General features: G+C 36.7%; 1 protein-coding gene across 1 annotated transcript in view; it reads left to right on the top strand.

The window, feature by feature from the left end:
* The window catches only part of AIMP1 (aminoacyl tRNA synthetase complex interacting multifunctional protein 1), a 31,388-nt gene that overhangs the window by 711 nt on the left and 14,304 nt on the right, over positions 1 to 16,373 (top strand). The window contains exons 2-3 of the mRNA XM_059471371.1: positions 14,840 to 14,973; positions 15,718 to 15,831. Of these exons, the coding sequence (XP_059327354.1) occupies positions 14,840 to 14,973; positions 15,718 to 15,831 (248 nt within the window). The remainder of the gene's footprint in view (positions 1 to 14,839; positions 14,974 to 15,717; positions 15,832 to 16,373) is intronic.

Raw genomic sequence — 16,373 nt, 5'->3', positions numbered from 1 at the left:
TATAAGTGCCGTTATGCTCTGGCATAGCCTTGAGTGAGGGGCAGTGTAACGCAGTATGTGGTCAATCCTCAGCAGAGGTACAAGGTTTGACATACAGCACGTGTTCTGTGCAGGGATGTGTGCATTGGTCCGACAGCCATGAGGTTGTGGTTATATTGCCAGTGCACAGCCCCCGGCATATGGCACCGCTCCTGAAGCACTGTATATATTGGGTATCTATCAGTATTAAATCAGTATATATCAGTACTGTATGTATCAGACAGTGCTGTACCTCATCAATAAGTGGTTTTGAGCTGGGTTTGGCAGCTGGCAAAATAAAGGCAATGCTACTGCAAACTGAGTAATGCTTGCATTTCTTGCTCTCTCTGTTTCTTTAACTCAGAGATTTTTCTTTTCTTTTAAGTGAAGTCATTGGTTTTCACAAATAGTTCTGGGATTTAGAACTAATCTCAGTTCTGAATAACTCAGATTAATAACTGAATAACGCAGTAATCTAAGTAGATTGCTTACATGAAATCTGCAGTAAGGTGAGGCAGTAGGGATTAAATACAGCCTCCCAGTTTTGTATGTCCTTACCATTCACTTGTTATATTATCCTCCAGTTATGTTTAAATTTTATTACACCCTGTTGGAAAGGCCCAAATTCAATAAAATTAGGCAAAACAAAAGTCTGAAACCTGAGTTTTTAATACTGGATGTTGCTAAAAGGTATAAGGCCTTAGAAATGGCTAACAGAAAGAACTTTGGCAAATGGTTGGTAAAGTGGGGGTTTTAGTATTTTTTTTTTTTTACTTTTTTTTACTTTATTTTTGCGGGGGGGCAGTGTTGTATGTTTTTAGGTAGCCTCAAGGGTCATTGCTTATCAATACAGCTTCATCATAATGTGTTCTCTCCACTCTGTCACTCCTTTAAAATATATTCCTGTTGCAGTCATTTTGACTTACGAGAAGATTATGCAATATATTTGTGAATTACTTTGATATTTTAGCAGCACTCTCAGGTCCAAGATGTTGAAGGCAGAAATTATTCTTAAAACTAGTTTCAGCAAGTTTGTGCTCTAGTATGTCTCCTTCCTGCTACTTTCCATACATTGCTCTAGATATCTTTTGTTTATTTTACACTTTTGAATGTAAAGAGGGAAGGAAACAACACTTCATTCTCTAGACTGAAAGCAGTGGTTTGTGTGAAGAAAACAGTATCCAATGAAAAATGATATTAGCTAAAAAAATTTGTGCAAATCTTAAAATAGTCCATCAGATTGGAATAATAGGACTCAAACTGCCTAGAGCCTTGAAGACTTGATACTTCTGATAATGAAGCACATTTGAGTGGGAAAACAATCTGAAAAATAAGTTTAATGCAGAAAGGTATGATGATATAGCCTTCATATTGTTGTAACTCTAATTTAGTATGAATTTACTAGGGGCAAGTTAGCCTAGGGTTTCTTTATTGAAGGAGGGCTAAACAGTCTGTGGATTTTTCTTAATCCTCTCAGTTTGTCAGCTTCTCTGCCCTTTCCCCATTAAAGTGGAATAAATAATTTTATGGATGTTGTGTTACTCTGACAAAGCTTGATATCAGACTGAAGGGTGGATCTTGAATTGGCAAGAAAAAACACATACTGAGATGCCAAATAGGAGGTAAATGTTATCCCAGACCTATCTAGACCGAGAATGAAAGGAGATTGAGTTCTTGTGTGTCTACAAATCCCACATACCTTACAAGTTCCCATGAACATACTTGGGAAATACCTATATAATAAAAATGATGTAAAACAGTTGTCCTTAGAAGGATTGGTCAGGTGTGCAGAAAGACAAATCTGGTATTGACCATAATATTTTTGAACTTGCCTGATTATGATCTGATTGCTTTATGTCACAGCTATTCATTCATGTTTGTCTCTTCTAAGGGAGTGTTACCTAAAACCTAAAGAAGGTCAAATGCTAGCAAACACAGACAAAAGTGAGGAGTCAGCGCAGAGGGCAGCTGGTAGGAGCATCAGATGTGAGCAGAGCAAACAGCATCTCTTCCTTCTGGCAGTGGTGTGAGCTGTGTGGTGTCAGTGCAGCAGAGACGCCCAGAAACCCGGGTGTTGTCCTGAGCAGTTACCTGTTCTCACCTTCACCAAGAAACACGTCTGCTGTTCTATATATTGTCATGCTGGGGGTGAGGGGAAGTCAATGTTTATAGTTTTCATTTCCATGGTTACATTAGTATTAAACAGCAGGGGGAGGGAAAAGGTCTCCAATGGCTTTTTTTCCTCCAGTGCAATGGAAGCCGTCCTTATAACTTAATATGGTTTTGAAAAGGTTTGGATACTTCTCAAAGCGGCCTTCTGATGTCTTTTTTGTATTAATGTTTTGTAATATTGAAATTTGTATTTCTCTGTGCTTGGGGAAAAGTGCTTTCTTTTAAAAAAAAATCCTTTAAGGAAAATCTTGAAGTGAGTGCAGATCAGTAAGTCATCAGTTGAACAATTTTTTCTCATGGAGGACAAAAAAATGCAGTGCTGTCTGCATTATAATGTTAGAGGTCAATTTATTCAGAGTGAGTGTAAATTTAATAAATTGGTATTTTACTTCGCACGTGGTTTCTTTATCCTGGTTTCACACTTAACAAATCTTTCATGTCTATTATTTTGGCTCAAATAAACACACTTGAATATGTGGACATATCACAGAAGGGCAGGTTTCTATTGCATGGTTTTTTAAGTTAAATAAAACACAGGCATGTAAAAGACAGAAATGTGATTGGGTTTGTAATACTGGGTGTAACAAAAGGACCTTAGCAGAAGAGGAGCAAAAGATCTTCTCATCTACTGTAACTTAATCACTTCTGACAGATGTTTGCCTGGCCTGTTTTTAAAACCTTCCAGTGATGGATATTGCACAGCCTCCAAAGGCAGCCTGTTCAGTCTATTACTCTTACTTGAAAGTTTTCCAAAACTTAAATCTTGCTTTCTTTTTCATGTCTGCATCAGACCTGGTGAACAGTTTAGTCCCATTCTCGTACCAACTTGCTTTGTCTTTGAAGAACAAGACCGGGTCTCCCATTTATCTTCTCTTCTGTAGACTAAACAACTGCACTTCTTTCAAGCTTTTTGATCTTCTTTGAAGTGTCTTGAAAAAGTTGAGAGACAGGAAAGGGGAATCTGAACAAAGGCAAATCTCTGTGCCAGTTGTAGGGGGTCTTGAGTATGTATGAGTTCAATGTGAGTATTGCTTGGGCAGCCTCTTGAGCAGCTGAGGCAGTTTACCTATGAAAAATTGTGGCTGGTCAGGCCTTTCCTGACTTGCTTCTCCCTTATTCCATCCTATGGCACTCAGACTTGAGTTCTAGAGAAATTAGAAGTTTGAACTTTTTTTTTCTTTAAACTGGAGCAGACAGGTGTGGCAGGGTAATAGACTCCCAGGTGAGGATTTGTTCTGTGTAGTTTTTGTGATGTAGTGTTGTGTTAATTGATTGACTTGTTGGTTGCCTTTATGCCTTTTGGGCCATAGAGTTTTCTAATGGTAAAGTCCACTACAAGTGAAGTCCACTGCAAGCATGTATTTTCCTCCTGAAAATACAGCCCCTGTGGTTACAGTCAGTTGAAAAGATTTGATAGATGAAACAAGAGAAAGTGATTTTTTGAGCATAATAAAAATGTGCTAGTTTGCTTGGGTAGCATGATGGCTCCAAATGTGTTGAGATTGTCACCATGTCCATTTGAGTATTCCTAAACTTTCCAAACATCTGTGTTTACATTTAAATAGGAAAAGTTTCTTGCCTGAGTATGCTCTGTGCTTCTAGCAAATGCTTTTAAGTTCAGTAGTGTTAGAAATTTCTGGGCAGTTATAAGTGGTTTTAGGCATGGCAATTGCTGTCAGTCTCGATTACAAAGTTCAGTGTGCCAGATTGCTGTTCTTTCTAGGAAACAGTTGCTTATGATGCAAATCTCTGGGCAGCCTCAACCAGTGCCTCACCACTCTCAGTTCTTAGGTTCTTATGTCACTTAATATAAATTAACAGCCTAGAAACTGTTCTTTGACTTCCAGAACTGCAGAGAGGGAAGATTAAACTAGCATTCCTATTAGAAAGCAACATGTACTGTATTTAATCATCATCTGCTAAGCACAATTCATGTAGAACTCATTCTTTCCTCAGAATTCTTAAACGCTGACAGAGATTCTATTCAGGATTAGGAGAAAATTGAATTCCTTGCAGCTGGTAATGCATTAAATATCATCAAAAATTGCCTCAAGTTAGCACATGTATTCTTGAGGTCATTTACTTCAATCTTTTGGCATAAAACTGCCTATTATGAAAACTTCTATTTCCATTTCCTTCTCATCAGGAGCTTTTCCAGCATAGCTCAGTATGAATTAATAGTGTAAAGCTTAGTTTGTGACTTCAGGACCCTCTCTCAGAAACTATCCATGGCTATTGGATCTGATTTCTATCCCAGAGTGTTTCTCAGTTACAGTTTAATATACAGCTTTGTAGTGGCATCTTGTTTCAGACTGTCAGGATAAGTGGCCAGATCATTTCAGCAGCTCATTTGTCGGGGGTGGCTGGGGACTGCTGTTCCCCCAGGAGTGCAGGAGCTGGTGCGTGGCATGCGAGAGGCATTGCATTTGGCTTGCTGGCAGCTGCTCTGGAGGCAAGGCCCTGAGTTCACCTCTGTGAGCACATCTGCTAGTCCTACTGTAAGGTTTGAAACCTTCTGTGTCAAGGGCTCTCATAATTGGTAACAGTCACACACTGAGGAAGTCGCTGTTGCCAGCTAGGACATGACACTGAATCGCACCCCTGGGAAATTAATCCTTTCTTAGGGGTTCAGTTACCCCTGCTGCATCCCAGTGGGTAAGTAATTTCACATCCAAATGACCTTCTATAAAATAATGCTCATGATAAGACCTAGGCACACACAGGTCTTTTCTTTTCCTTTGCAATTTACTGAAAACTTACCTGCAAATTATCACTTTTGAAGACGTTAAACCAACATATGTCAATTGAAAATAATTGCTTAAAAATTATTGGATTTTTAATAGAAGAATTTGGAGCACAGCAAAATTAGAATTTAGCTAACTTAAAACTTCTTTTGTTTCTATAGTTTGAATCCATAAATGAAAAATGGCTATTCCCCAAAAGCTGCTTGGAGGATTCTTCTGTCAGAGACTATCAGTCTTAATAGCTGACATCAGCCCTCTCAACATCCAAGATGAGTGCACAGGGAGTTTGTTTGCTTTTGTGAATTTTTATTTCCCGCTGCACTGATCAGCATTAAAAGAGGAGAAATAATTTTCATCCTGGAAGTTTTAAAAGCTGTGAACCCCAAGTGCTTCTCAGTGCATACAACTACAAAGACCTGGTAGATACTGCTGGAACGTGGTTTTGAAGTGACATGAAACTGCTTCTGGCTGCTGAGGATTACTTGTCAACCCAATTTAGTTACAAAAGTTCATTTAGACTTTTCATTCCACTGCTGAACAAATTATTTTCTCTGCACAGGGTTAGTTAGTGTCTTTATAGGTTTTCATTAAAATATCATCCTATTATGTGAGTGAATTCAGCATTGGAAAGTACAATTATTTGTGTTGTGTGGGTTTGTTTTTTTTCTTTTTGTGTATATAAGGTGCTGCAGCTGCAGGCTCCAAGTTCATCAAGGACTGCTCTTACCCTGAAAATTTTGTTTGACAGCTTTGTTGCTCCCCATTAAAAGATGTTTGCCATTATTCTTGCATTGGTTACATGCAGATGTGCACACAAACATGCACGTTTTCAGTTTTTTGTTCAAGTATTATTTAGCCCATATAAAGAATGCCTCAAGGTTCTGCCTCAGCAGCTGTTAATGTGTCTGAAGTTAGACGACACTGATTCTTTCAAAATACATCTGCATGGGGTCAGCTCAGTGCTTTTGTGAGTAAATAATGGTTATTTTTAACCTGAGCACTTGTTTTAATTGAATGGTTAAATCCTGTTTTCCTTTAGCTGCACTACAAGATACTCCTTTTACATGTAGAAAAGCTGATATTAATGTAAAAGTATTAAATGTCAAGGTTCTTTTTTAACACACTTGTACTATGTAAGATAACTAGCAGCCAGGTTTCAGATATTAAGAGCATTGGGAACTGAAATGTTCCTGTGAACTACCTAACCAATACCATTTATTTTGCAGACATAAAATATATTGTTTAATGGCATTCTTATTCTCAAACTTCAAGTTTCTAAGGAAAAGATATTTTTAAAGTTTCTTCTTAGCAGCTAGGGTTTTTGACAAAAAATACATCTTTGTTCTCAACTGAGACTTCTCTTAGGGAGAGTGTAAACAGCTCTTTGTTTCATTTCCTTTCTGTTACTGCTGTACTTGCTCTAAATTAAGGAAGTAGTGTTAATGTTCGCTTTTTTTAGGATAAAGTTACAGAAATCAGTTAAATGCCTAAGAAGCTGTTCTACTTGGCATCAACAGGTAGATTTCAGCGCAGTTCTGATTCTTCTCTCTGATTTATGAGTAGTTTACTCTGTAGTTACAACAGTAATCTAAAGCTTTCACTTTACTTTCCCAGTAAAACCCTAGAGGGTGAACCACAGTACAGATTCTTTGAGTTCCTGTGACATATGCTGACCTTGCAGACTTGTCCAGATGCAGCTGAGTCCTCTTAAATTTCTGAATTTATAGACATATGTGTGTGTCGGTAATTGTAAAGTTCATCACCTGTCAGGGAAGTTTTATGAGGATACTTTGAGACATGAATAGCAAATGCTTTTTAATATATATATATATTATTTATTTGTATATGCACACATATCTATATATAACCACAAAAAACCCCAACAAAATGAAAGAAAAACGAAATGAACAAAAAAACCTTGTCCGTTTTTGATGTAAGGTTTCTGTTCCAAAGACCTGGATGTATTTTGTGTTTGGCAATCGGTGATTACAGTCAAAGAAATGAGGCAGCATGTTGTGGGTGTTGCATTTTTTCCATCATGGGATTTATTGTGGGAATTTCTTGTGCACATGATGATCATTTACTGAAAGATTTTGAATAGTATTATTAAAATATTAATGCAGTGGGATTTGAAAGATAAACATTGTTGAAAAATACATAAGGCTGTCCAACTGTTTTGGCATATGAGCTGCTACTTAAGCTGCAGCCTGCACTACAAAGCACAGCCAGATGAATCTCCAGGGCACTTGCAGGGACCTGGCAGATGCAGTGGGTGTGGAACCTGCTGAGACTTCAGTCGGGTGGTTCAAAGCAGTTGCTTTCCTTGAGCTGTGTAGTGAGCCATCCTTGGCTGCTCAATTACCGGGCAGACTGCTCAGGTTAATAAATTAAGGTGTAAATTTTGTTACAGACCACATCCAAATGCTTGACTGCTGTCTTAACCTGGGCAGAACTCCTTAAGGGTGATCATGTCTCTGCTTTGTTTAGTCCTTGGAGTATCTCCTCAGGGGTGGGAAAGAACACAAAGTTGATTCAGGATTGGGCTGAGGCAAGCATTAGGAATTTCTCCCTGAACTGACATTTAGCACAGGTTTACATCAGGAATGTGAATAAAGCTGAAAGTACTGTTAACCTCTTGAGTGTTGCAGCTGTAGTGTGTCACGGTATGATGCAGTTAATTAATACAATGTGGCATCTACTAAAGTCTTTACATAGAAATGGAATGAAAATTACTTTTACTCCTCACTCTTGAGTTTCTAATGAGCTCTACCATATCAATCCCAGACATCAATTTCAATGCAAATTAGGCCAGTCAATTTCATTCATTATATGTTGTAATATATGCCTTACTTCCTCATTCATTGCTTCTCATAGATCTGATTTTTGCCTGTCTCATTAATGCTATGACTTACAAGTAACTTCAGTGCATCATTCCCTTTCAAGGCAGACTTGTTTTCACATTTAAAAATAGTCATTACTAAGTAACTTCTGTTGTCTCAAAATTGGTACCAGTGGATGGGCCTTTTGTGTGATGTTCCATCATATGTTTAAAAAATCTCTTTCATGCTGCAGTGTTTTTCAATATGAAAAAGTTCAGTTTTCTGTGTTTTTACTATTTACAGCCCTTTAAAATTGGGAGGGGTAGGCTCTTAGGACTACTAAAAGGACCTGTCTGCAGCTGGGATTGAGCCTGATTTATCTGGCAGCCAGAAGGGTTGGACTGTAGTCTCCAGAGCTAGCAAGTCATTCCACAGAGCTAACATTCCTACTTGGATGGACAGCATTAGACATTTTGGTGTTTGAAAATCTGCAAAGCAATTATTCTGACTTTCTCAGTGCCAAAGATGTGAGTTGAAATAACATACAGCAAAAATGTGCAGCTTTGCCTACTAATTTGTTACTTGGCAAATTCCTTTCAATACTGGCCACAGAAACTTATAGACAGGGAATGCATAATTAATTGTATTTAAGAGCTAAATGAAAAAAAACTCCAACGAACCAGGTTGTTTGACTGTTTAAAGCCCCAGTTAAAGCAATCGCACTCTGGGAGAAAGGATGACAAGGTCTGATGCCTTTCTGCAATTTTGAATCTTTAAAGCTGTGCTGATGTATTTTGTAACACCCTCTTAATATTTTAGGCTGTAACTTCATTTTGTTCATATTCAAAAGACCATTCCTTTTTTAGAAAAATAGAATTTTTCTAATAAAATTTAGGAAAAAAAAGGTTTTTAGAAAAATACCAGGGTATTAGTTAGAAATTCATTTCATCTTTTGTAGTACCCATATCTCTAGTACCTGGCAGGGAACTGCTGGTCTAGTACTGCAAGTCAAAAATCAGGTTCCATGTTGATTAATTTGATAATTTCTAGGTCTCAACGTTTTATACTGCAATCTAACAGTACTGCTCAAATGTTGGAAAAAAACCCCAAAACCAGACCAGTTGTGGAGTTGTGGTTTGGGTTTGGGGTTAGGAGTTTTGTTTTGTTGATTTATTTCTTGACTTTAAAATTTTTTGTGGGTTGTTTTTGTTTCTTTTGGGAGTGATTTTTGTTTGTATGTTTTCTGGGCGTCTTTTTTTTTTGTTTGGCTGTTTTTTGTTTTGTTTATTGTTGTTTTTTTTAAATTTTGCTGTTGCTTTTCAAGTGTTTGCCATTGTTCTGCCAAAAAATGTTTTGATAGGTCTCCTTTGCCATATGTGGAGAAGGACCTGGGTGACCATGTACATTTTGAATACTTACACACATTTATTTGATTAAGGCCTTGGATTGTACTTTGAGATGTGTGAACTTTGTGCTATTCAGGAAACATACATTCTTCCCTTACAGTGCTAACAATAAACTTAATTCTGAAAGCGAGTTGAGCTGGTAGTCAAATCTTCACTGATATGTGCATGCCTCAAGTGTGCTTGAAATGGTATTTAAGTGTTAGTGCACTATGTCTTTTTTTTTGCTCCATTATAACAAGTAAATGATGGGTATGATAGTAATGCAATGCAGAAATACCTAATACTTATAATTCTTTTCTTTCTCAGCATTATATTGGTCGTTATTGATAACTTTGCCTATTTGTATATGGATTTAAAAGGCACATTTTTTTGAAACTGTTTGTGAATTGCTCTATATTTGACTTTTTTTACTGAGGATTTTTTTTTTTTTGTAATTGAGGAATTTTTTTTTATTGAGGAATTATATTTTTCCACACATAAAACTGTGGAAAATCTACATTTCCAAGATGTAAATATGATTGTTTTCTGTCTATTAAGGGTGGAATCACATGATCTTTTGGAACTTCATTTCCTGAGAAGGGATATATCTGTATAAGAGCATGATTGTGTTTTACAACATATAACAGGTATAAAGCTAGTGAAATATCAATTTTTTTGTGGTAGTGATGAAACTTACTAAATGTACCTGATTTCCAAAATGTCCTAGCAACAGAACTGTTTAACTGAAAATTTGTAGCAAAGTGTTTCAGGCCATTGCTGCTGATTTTCTTTGCATTACTTAGAGTGGAGTTTGAGGATGATCAAGTCAAAACTAAGATTTGATCTCAGAACTAATTAGTTGTAGCTCTCTTGTGTTTTGGCTTGGATTTTTTTATATAGCTTAAATTTTCAGAGATTTGAGAACTAAAAACTGTCTTAAGTTTTTCTTCCAAAAATATGAACTCATCAAATCAGGTATTCTAAATCTTAGCAAAAGGTGCTGACAGCATCAGGCCTAGAATATTTTATCAGAAGTTAGAAGGAACCTTTAAGAAAGAATTGATTTATAAAGTGTGGGTCTCAGTTCTCCAAGATGAGAAAATATGGGATGAGTTACAACAGTTGCCTAGTTGCAGTGATACTTTGGTTCAGCCAAAGAAAACATACTTCTAGTCTGCTTTCTTCTGTTTTGATCTGCTAACTGTTGCTCCTTACCTTGCAGAATAAAACGGTGTGATGTGAGATTCTCAAATCTGGTTCACTGTATCCTCACAGTTCATAGAAGTGCAAAGCACAGGAAAGCAGAGTCTGGCAAACAGCTGGCACATTCTGTTATGTTTATGGGTTTTTGTAAGATTGTGTGCCAGAAAGGACCATACTCAGAAAAGATGCTCAGATAGGAGGCTTTGAAAACACTTCTTGTAGAAACAAAGTGATGGTACTTGGTCTTTTTACAGAGAGTAGCATACTTTGCTATACAAATTGGCCACAATTCATCAAAGGAAGAAAAAGAGTTTAATTTGACATCTCCTTAGGATTTAAGACTAAAAGCTTAGGAAGAGGAATTAAGTATTTTTATATAGCTTAAATTATTGAACTTTAGTTAGCATTGGAGAAATTACCTTTGTGGTGTTGATAACTTTTAGAATGTGCCACTGATTCTGTTTGATTTGAACAGATAATCTCAATTGAAAAGCCAGCATGTCAGATCTTTTTTTTTCCTCTTGTGAGAAAATAAAATCTTAGATCTCGATTGGCACTCATTAACATAGCATAAACATGTGCCTCACAGAAAATGCCACCTGGGCCTTTTTGTTAAAGGTGAATGGAATTAGCTTTGCTCTAGGAATTCTTGATTCCTCCATGGCAAGCACAGAGCAGCAGTGGGTGAGAGCAAAGCTCCATGCAGAGGAGAATGCTGTCCAGGTGTGGTGGGCTGTCAAAGTTTACCCTCTTACTGTGAAGGAATTAACGTGTACGGGGGAGAGGAAGAGAGGAGAAGGAGGCACTTGTGGTTAAATCTCCTGCAGTTGTAATCTTTTTGTGTTGATATTAGCAAAGCATTGCAAGAAAAAGCTGAGAGCTTCAAAGTACTGAGCTTTTTAAAACTTCCAGCTGGAAAAATGAATGCTCAGAGCTAATTGTTTTAGGCTGTAGCAATCAATTTTTTTCCAGTTTCAGGTGTTGCTTTTTATTTTGCTTGTTTGTTTGTGGTTTTGTTTTGTTTTTTTTTCTGTTTAGTGGTTGCTTTTCCAATAGTGGAAAGTAATTGGTTCTATGTTTGGACTATGGATAGATTCCAAAACTAATTTTTAGAGTTTTAAGTTTTAAATTTTGACATTAATTTTATGGAGATTTTGGCTTTTTCTTTTTTTTTTTTTTTTTAACAATCAACAGCATTGAAAAGTACAACCAGATTTACATTTTTAGCCTCTTTTGTGTGTTCAGATTTTGATTCGGATATATTTTAAAGTTGAGGCCAATGTTGATAAAGTATTTGTAAAACATGTTAAAATTTGGGGATAATTTGTACTTATATGAGAGGTCTTGATTTGTTGTAGAGAGTTTGCCACTTTGGGGACACTTTCACACTACTTGTTTTTGAGCAGCAAAGTAAGATAGTGCCTGTTTTCTCCTGCAAGGAAACTGCAGCTACTTAGAAGATGGCATCAGGCAGTGCTTTCAGTTAAAAAAAAACGTGGGCAACTCTCTTAATCAGCAGGTAGAATGATGAGAAATGAAACAGCTCTCATGTGTTGATGTGCAGTGTAATGAATAGCTGTACAGCTTGAGCCCTTCATTTCAAGATTGAGTTCCACCGAGTGGAGCAAGTGGGTTTTGGAGTGGTCGTGAGTGTCTTGCAAATAACACAGCAGTCCCCAGAGGTCTGAGATAAACCAGTTTCCCTTGGCTAAGCAAGCAGGTAACTTAAGGACTTTTCCAGAAAGTCTGAATGTAAATACACCATACCTGTTTTTCAAAGCAGGGGAAAGGAGCTCATTAGGCACGATTGGATGAAGTGACTTTACTTTCAGTTGCTCTTAGGGACATTTTTTCCTAAGAAGGTCAGAATATATCTGCAGTAAGCTGTGATCTGGTTTTTAAGCTATATTATTTCTGGTTTTCTTTCTAATTTTTAGTTTGTGTATCACCAATAAGGGTTGGTTGTTGTAGGATTTTTTTTTTTGGGTTAGGGTGATAAGATAGCGGAAGGCAAAGAAAATAGAGTAAAGGTGGAAAAAGAAAAAAAGAAAATTGAGTGTAACTTTTGATTGTTGCAGTTCCCATATTTTTAGTGTGTTTTGTGTTCTATAATAAAGGATGGATCTTACTTTTTTTCCTTCATGTGCCCTTTTTGGATACAGTTTTATCACTCTGCTCTATGGGTTCCTGTGCTTGTTTCTGCAGCAGTTCATCTCAGCCTGTTGCCTTTCCATATTAGCATCGGAAATACCTATTCCTTTGTGTTATTGTTACAATACTGGCTTTACAGAAATTTATTTGACAAGTGGGAAAATTTTAATCATGTAACTTCATTTCCAGATCTTCAGTTCATTAGCCAACTTGGCCAAAATCTATAAAATGTACCAGTTCTATTCACTTTGAAGTTTTAGTAGCATTTTTGTTGTTGTTGGAAAGGTTTCCTCTGTTAGTATTGTGTTCCCCTGGGAGAATTTGTAGCTTGCAAGAAATCTTACTGGTATGCAGACTGTAATATCCTAGGCTTTGTATTATGCTGTGTTGTGCCATAATAGTTTTATGTCTGTTTCCATTTGACATCTCAATTAGGAGCTTATTGGAATCACTGGTTTCCTTTTTGAAACTCTCTGTTTTCAGTCTGCCCATGAAAACAAAATTATTTTCTTGTTAGCAGACATTAATTTGAATACAAAAATTAATTTAGTTGTTCTGGAGAGATTTTTCTGCTCTTTGCTCCAGGAGAGTTTCTTTCTTTTAAAAGAAAAATCTGTTGTGGATGAGTGGAAGGTGTGATAGCCATAATACTCTCACATCTTTAAGTGAAACAGTGTGTGTAGAACAGACTTTGTTTGTACTGCATTGCAAAGAAGGCAGGATTTTGGTTCCTGCATCACATTTCAAGATACCCCATGCATCATCTGTCTATTACACCCCTCTCTGGCTTTGTGAATTTTACTCTGGGAACTTTTAAATACACTATGCCTTTTAAATACCCTATTCCAGAATAATTGTAGTTAGTTTTCTGGGGTTTTTACTGTTATTTTTTAAAATTTAAATATATTCCTGTGGACATTTGAGTTATTTATAATGTAAGATCAGATCTAAAACATGTGTCGATTTTTAGAGTGCAGCAGAGACAATATGTTAGCCCTGGCATGAGTGTGATTGTAGCTGTTCACCTTTCAGTTATTCCTAATCTCTTTTTTCTTCAGCGTGACTTTTGTTGCATATCCCAATAGGGAATATTTGTATGTTAAAACCAGATTTAGATCATAGTGTTAAAATAGTCTTGGAATAAAAATAGGAAGTTATCTGCCAATTTGATATGAGAAAAGACATTTCTGTGTTTTGATGAAGTTGAGGAGCCAATACATGTGCCTGGATTGCCATTTTCTTACCAATTCTTTCATTTGTTGCAGTTCATGGACAAATTTACAGGAATTGAATCACCTCACAGGAATTAGATCACCATTGCTTGTAAAGATCTTTTCTTCCCACCTGTAACCAGTTTTCTTGATTTACAGAAGAGGCAGCTGTTAGTACAGATTCTTTTCTCATTTATATACTGAGTGGGAGGGAAAAAGCACTCTCTGCTGCAGATATGAGTGATTGTAACTGTTTTTCATCATTCTGTTGCCATTATTTGAGCTCTTGTGTTTAGACACAAATGTTCCTGAGAAGGAAGGTAGGCCAGATTTGGTAGCTTTCAAAAAATAAAGGCTGTACACAAGGCATAACTACATTCTGGAACATTTGTGAAACATTAGTAAATGGTGAATACCATAAAAGGTTAGACAGCATTTATTTCTGCTCTTTGCTGAACTTTTGTGTTCCCTGCTTCTTTGTTATCTGTGTGCTGGCCCTTCCATTTCAGTGGGTGCAAAATAAAATAGTCAAAATTGGTGCTAAAATAGCTCTGAAGTTTAAACCTCTAATAAAAGTTGTTTTTATCTGAGATAAGTAAAAGTACTTATGAATTATGACTATTAAAACAGTGAAGTCTTAATATATGTACAAGCACAATGTCTGAAGTATTCAGTATATTCTGAATGAATTTATTGGAAACATTTGGAAATTTTTGTGGCATGATTCCATTTTCTTAGTCTCAATAAAATTTGATATACACTTAATTTTTCTTAGTTAAGCCCAGGATACAGTGTTTTCCTGTCCAATCTTTCCCCTTTTATTTCATTCCACATTCCCCCCCCCCCCCCCCACCCCCGCTGCCCCCCCACCTTTTCCCTGTTTCATGAAGGAAGAACACATTTTCTGCTGGGAAGAAAAATAGCTTTTCTTTCAAAACACTTGAAAGCAGCTATCAAACATCAGATTCTGTTTAACATTGCTTTTTGCTTGGACTTTGCATTAGGAGGTAGGAGCCCAACTTTTCACTTAGCAGATTTCTTTGTTCAGCAACTGATTTGAGAACTGCTTGACATGGTAAGAGATAATAATGTTATTACTTTAAGAAGTCATTAATTTTAGCCTGTTCTTTATCTAGGTTTTTATCCCGTTTTTTGGTAAAGATGGCAGCCAACAATGCAGTGCTGAGCAGACTGGAGCAGAAGGGTGCTGAGGCCGATCAAGTTATTGAGTACCTCAAGCAGCAACTTGCCCTGCTCAAGGAAAAAGCCAGTAAGGATTCATCTATCTTATGCTAAACCTATTAACCAGATGGTTAACAGTAAATGCACATAGGAGAAAATGAGAATATTTGGTGTGTCAGCCTTTAAAGCGTTTCAAGTTCTCCAAGATAAACCTTGCAATCGTAGCCCCACTTGAGTGTCATGTGGGCTGTGGGGGTTTTGTTCTCGTTTGGTTTGGGTTTTTTTGAAGCTGCTTATTCTGAAATAGAAGAGGTATGGATGAGGAAGAATTAAAACACAAATTATGGAAATTTGATAGAACATGATTCCATATGAAGAGAGAAAAAGAGTTGGAAAGAATACGAGACTATGCCTTATCCTGAATTTAGTACTGATTTTTCACAACCATGGCATTCTCTCAAGAGTGTCATAGCTTCAATTTTGATATTTTGTATTCAGCTGTATCAGTGAACAAAGATGCTCTCTATTATAAACATCATCAAGGTTTTTCTGTAGGTTTCTCCGAGTTTTTTCTTGTGATTCTGTTTAGGGGACTGAGAAGATAGTATATTGAGAGGCAATTTGATTATATAACTATTGTAAAAACGTCTATTTCAACAACAAAGAAAATAATTCCTAAGTATTTCTGATTATATACTCCTTGAAATTTTTCACTTTTGTGCTGTTTGGCTCACCATGTTTCACTTTTCTTTAAAAACATACCTTTGTGTCCATAGTGACGAATGCTAGTTACTGAAACCTGTTGGTTTTTTTTTTAATGTGTCAATTCTAGTCTTGCAAGCATCTCTCCGAGAAGAGAAGAAGCTCCGTGTAGAAAATGCTAAACTGAAGAAAGAAATTGAAGGGTTGAAACAGGAGTTGATTGAGGCTGAAATTCGAAATGGAGGTGGGGAAAAAAAGTGCTACTGTCATACAAATTGATGTAGTTAGCACAAAACTATCTTAATTCTTCTTGAGTTTTATTGTTCTGCATGTGACTCTGTGGTACTTCTTACAAATTCTGGATTTTCCCTGATTCCATGCTTATTAAGAATTACTTGATTCCAACATTTTAATAAGCTGCTGGTCTGACAGATCTATGTACTAAACTTAATCAGACATGGAACTAGTTCTTTGTATTTTTTTGTTCAGTGCCTTGCATAATAGGCCATGAACCTCACTGATGACAATGACTCCTTGTAATTCTGTAGAAGTTGCTACGTGTCTAACTCTTCTTGCTTTAATCTAGCATGACTGGAAAATCACTATGGAAAGATCAAGCCATGGTGCAAAGTACAGATGGTCAGGGACTTACTAGGAAAGCTGTGGTTATGTAAATTTATAAACAATGTGTTCTGAATTTATGATTCTGTGCTTTAGACCAGCCTTCCATTGGACTTACTCTTTCTTTCCACTCTTCTATGTAGTTCTATTCTGTTTATACCATCA

This window comes from Ammospiza nelsoni, chromosome 4 (genome assembly GCF_027579445.1).
Source record: "Ammospiza nelsoni isolate bAmmNel1 chromosome 4, bAmmNel1.pri, whole genome shotgun sequence".
NCBI classification, from domain to species: domain Eukaryota; kingdom Metazoa; phylum Chordata; class Aves; order Passeriformes; family Passerellidae; genus Ammospiza; species Ammospiza nelsoni.
The sequence above is the reverse complement of the archived record's forward strand: the minus strand, read 5'-3'. Positions and strand labels throughout refer to the sequence as shown.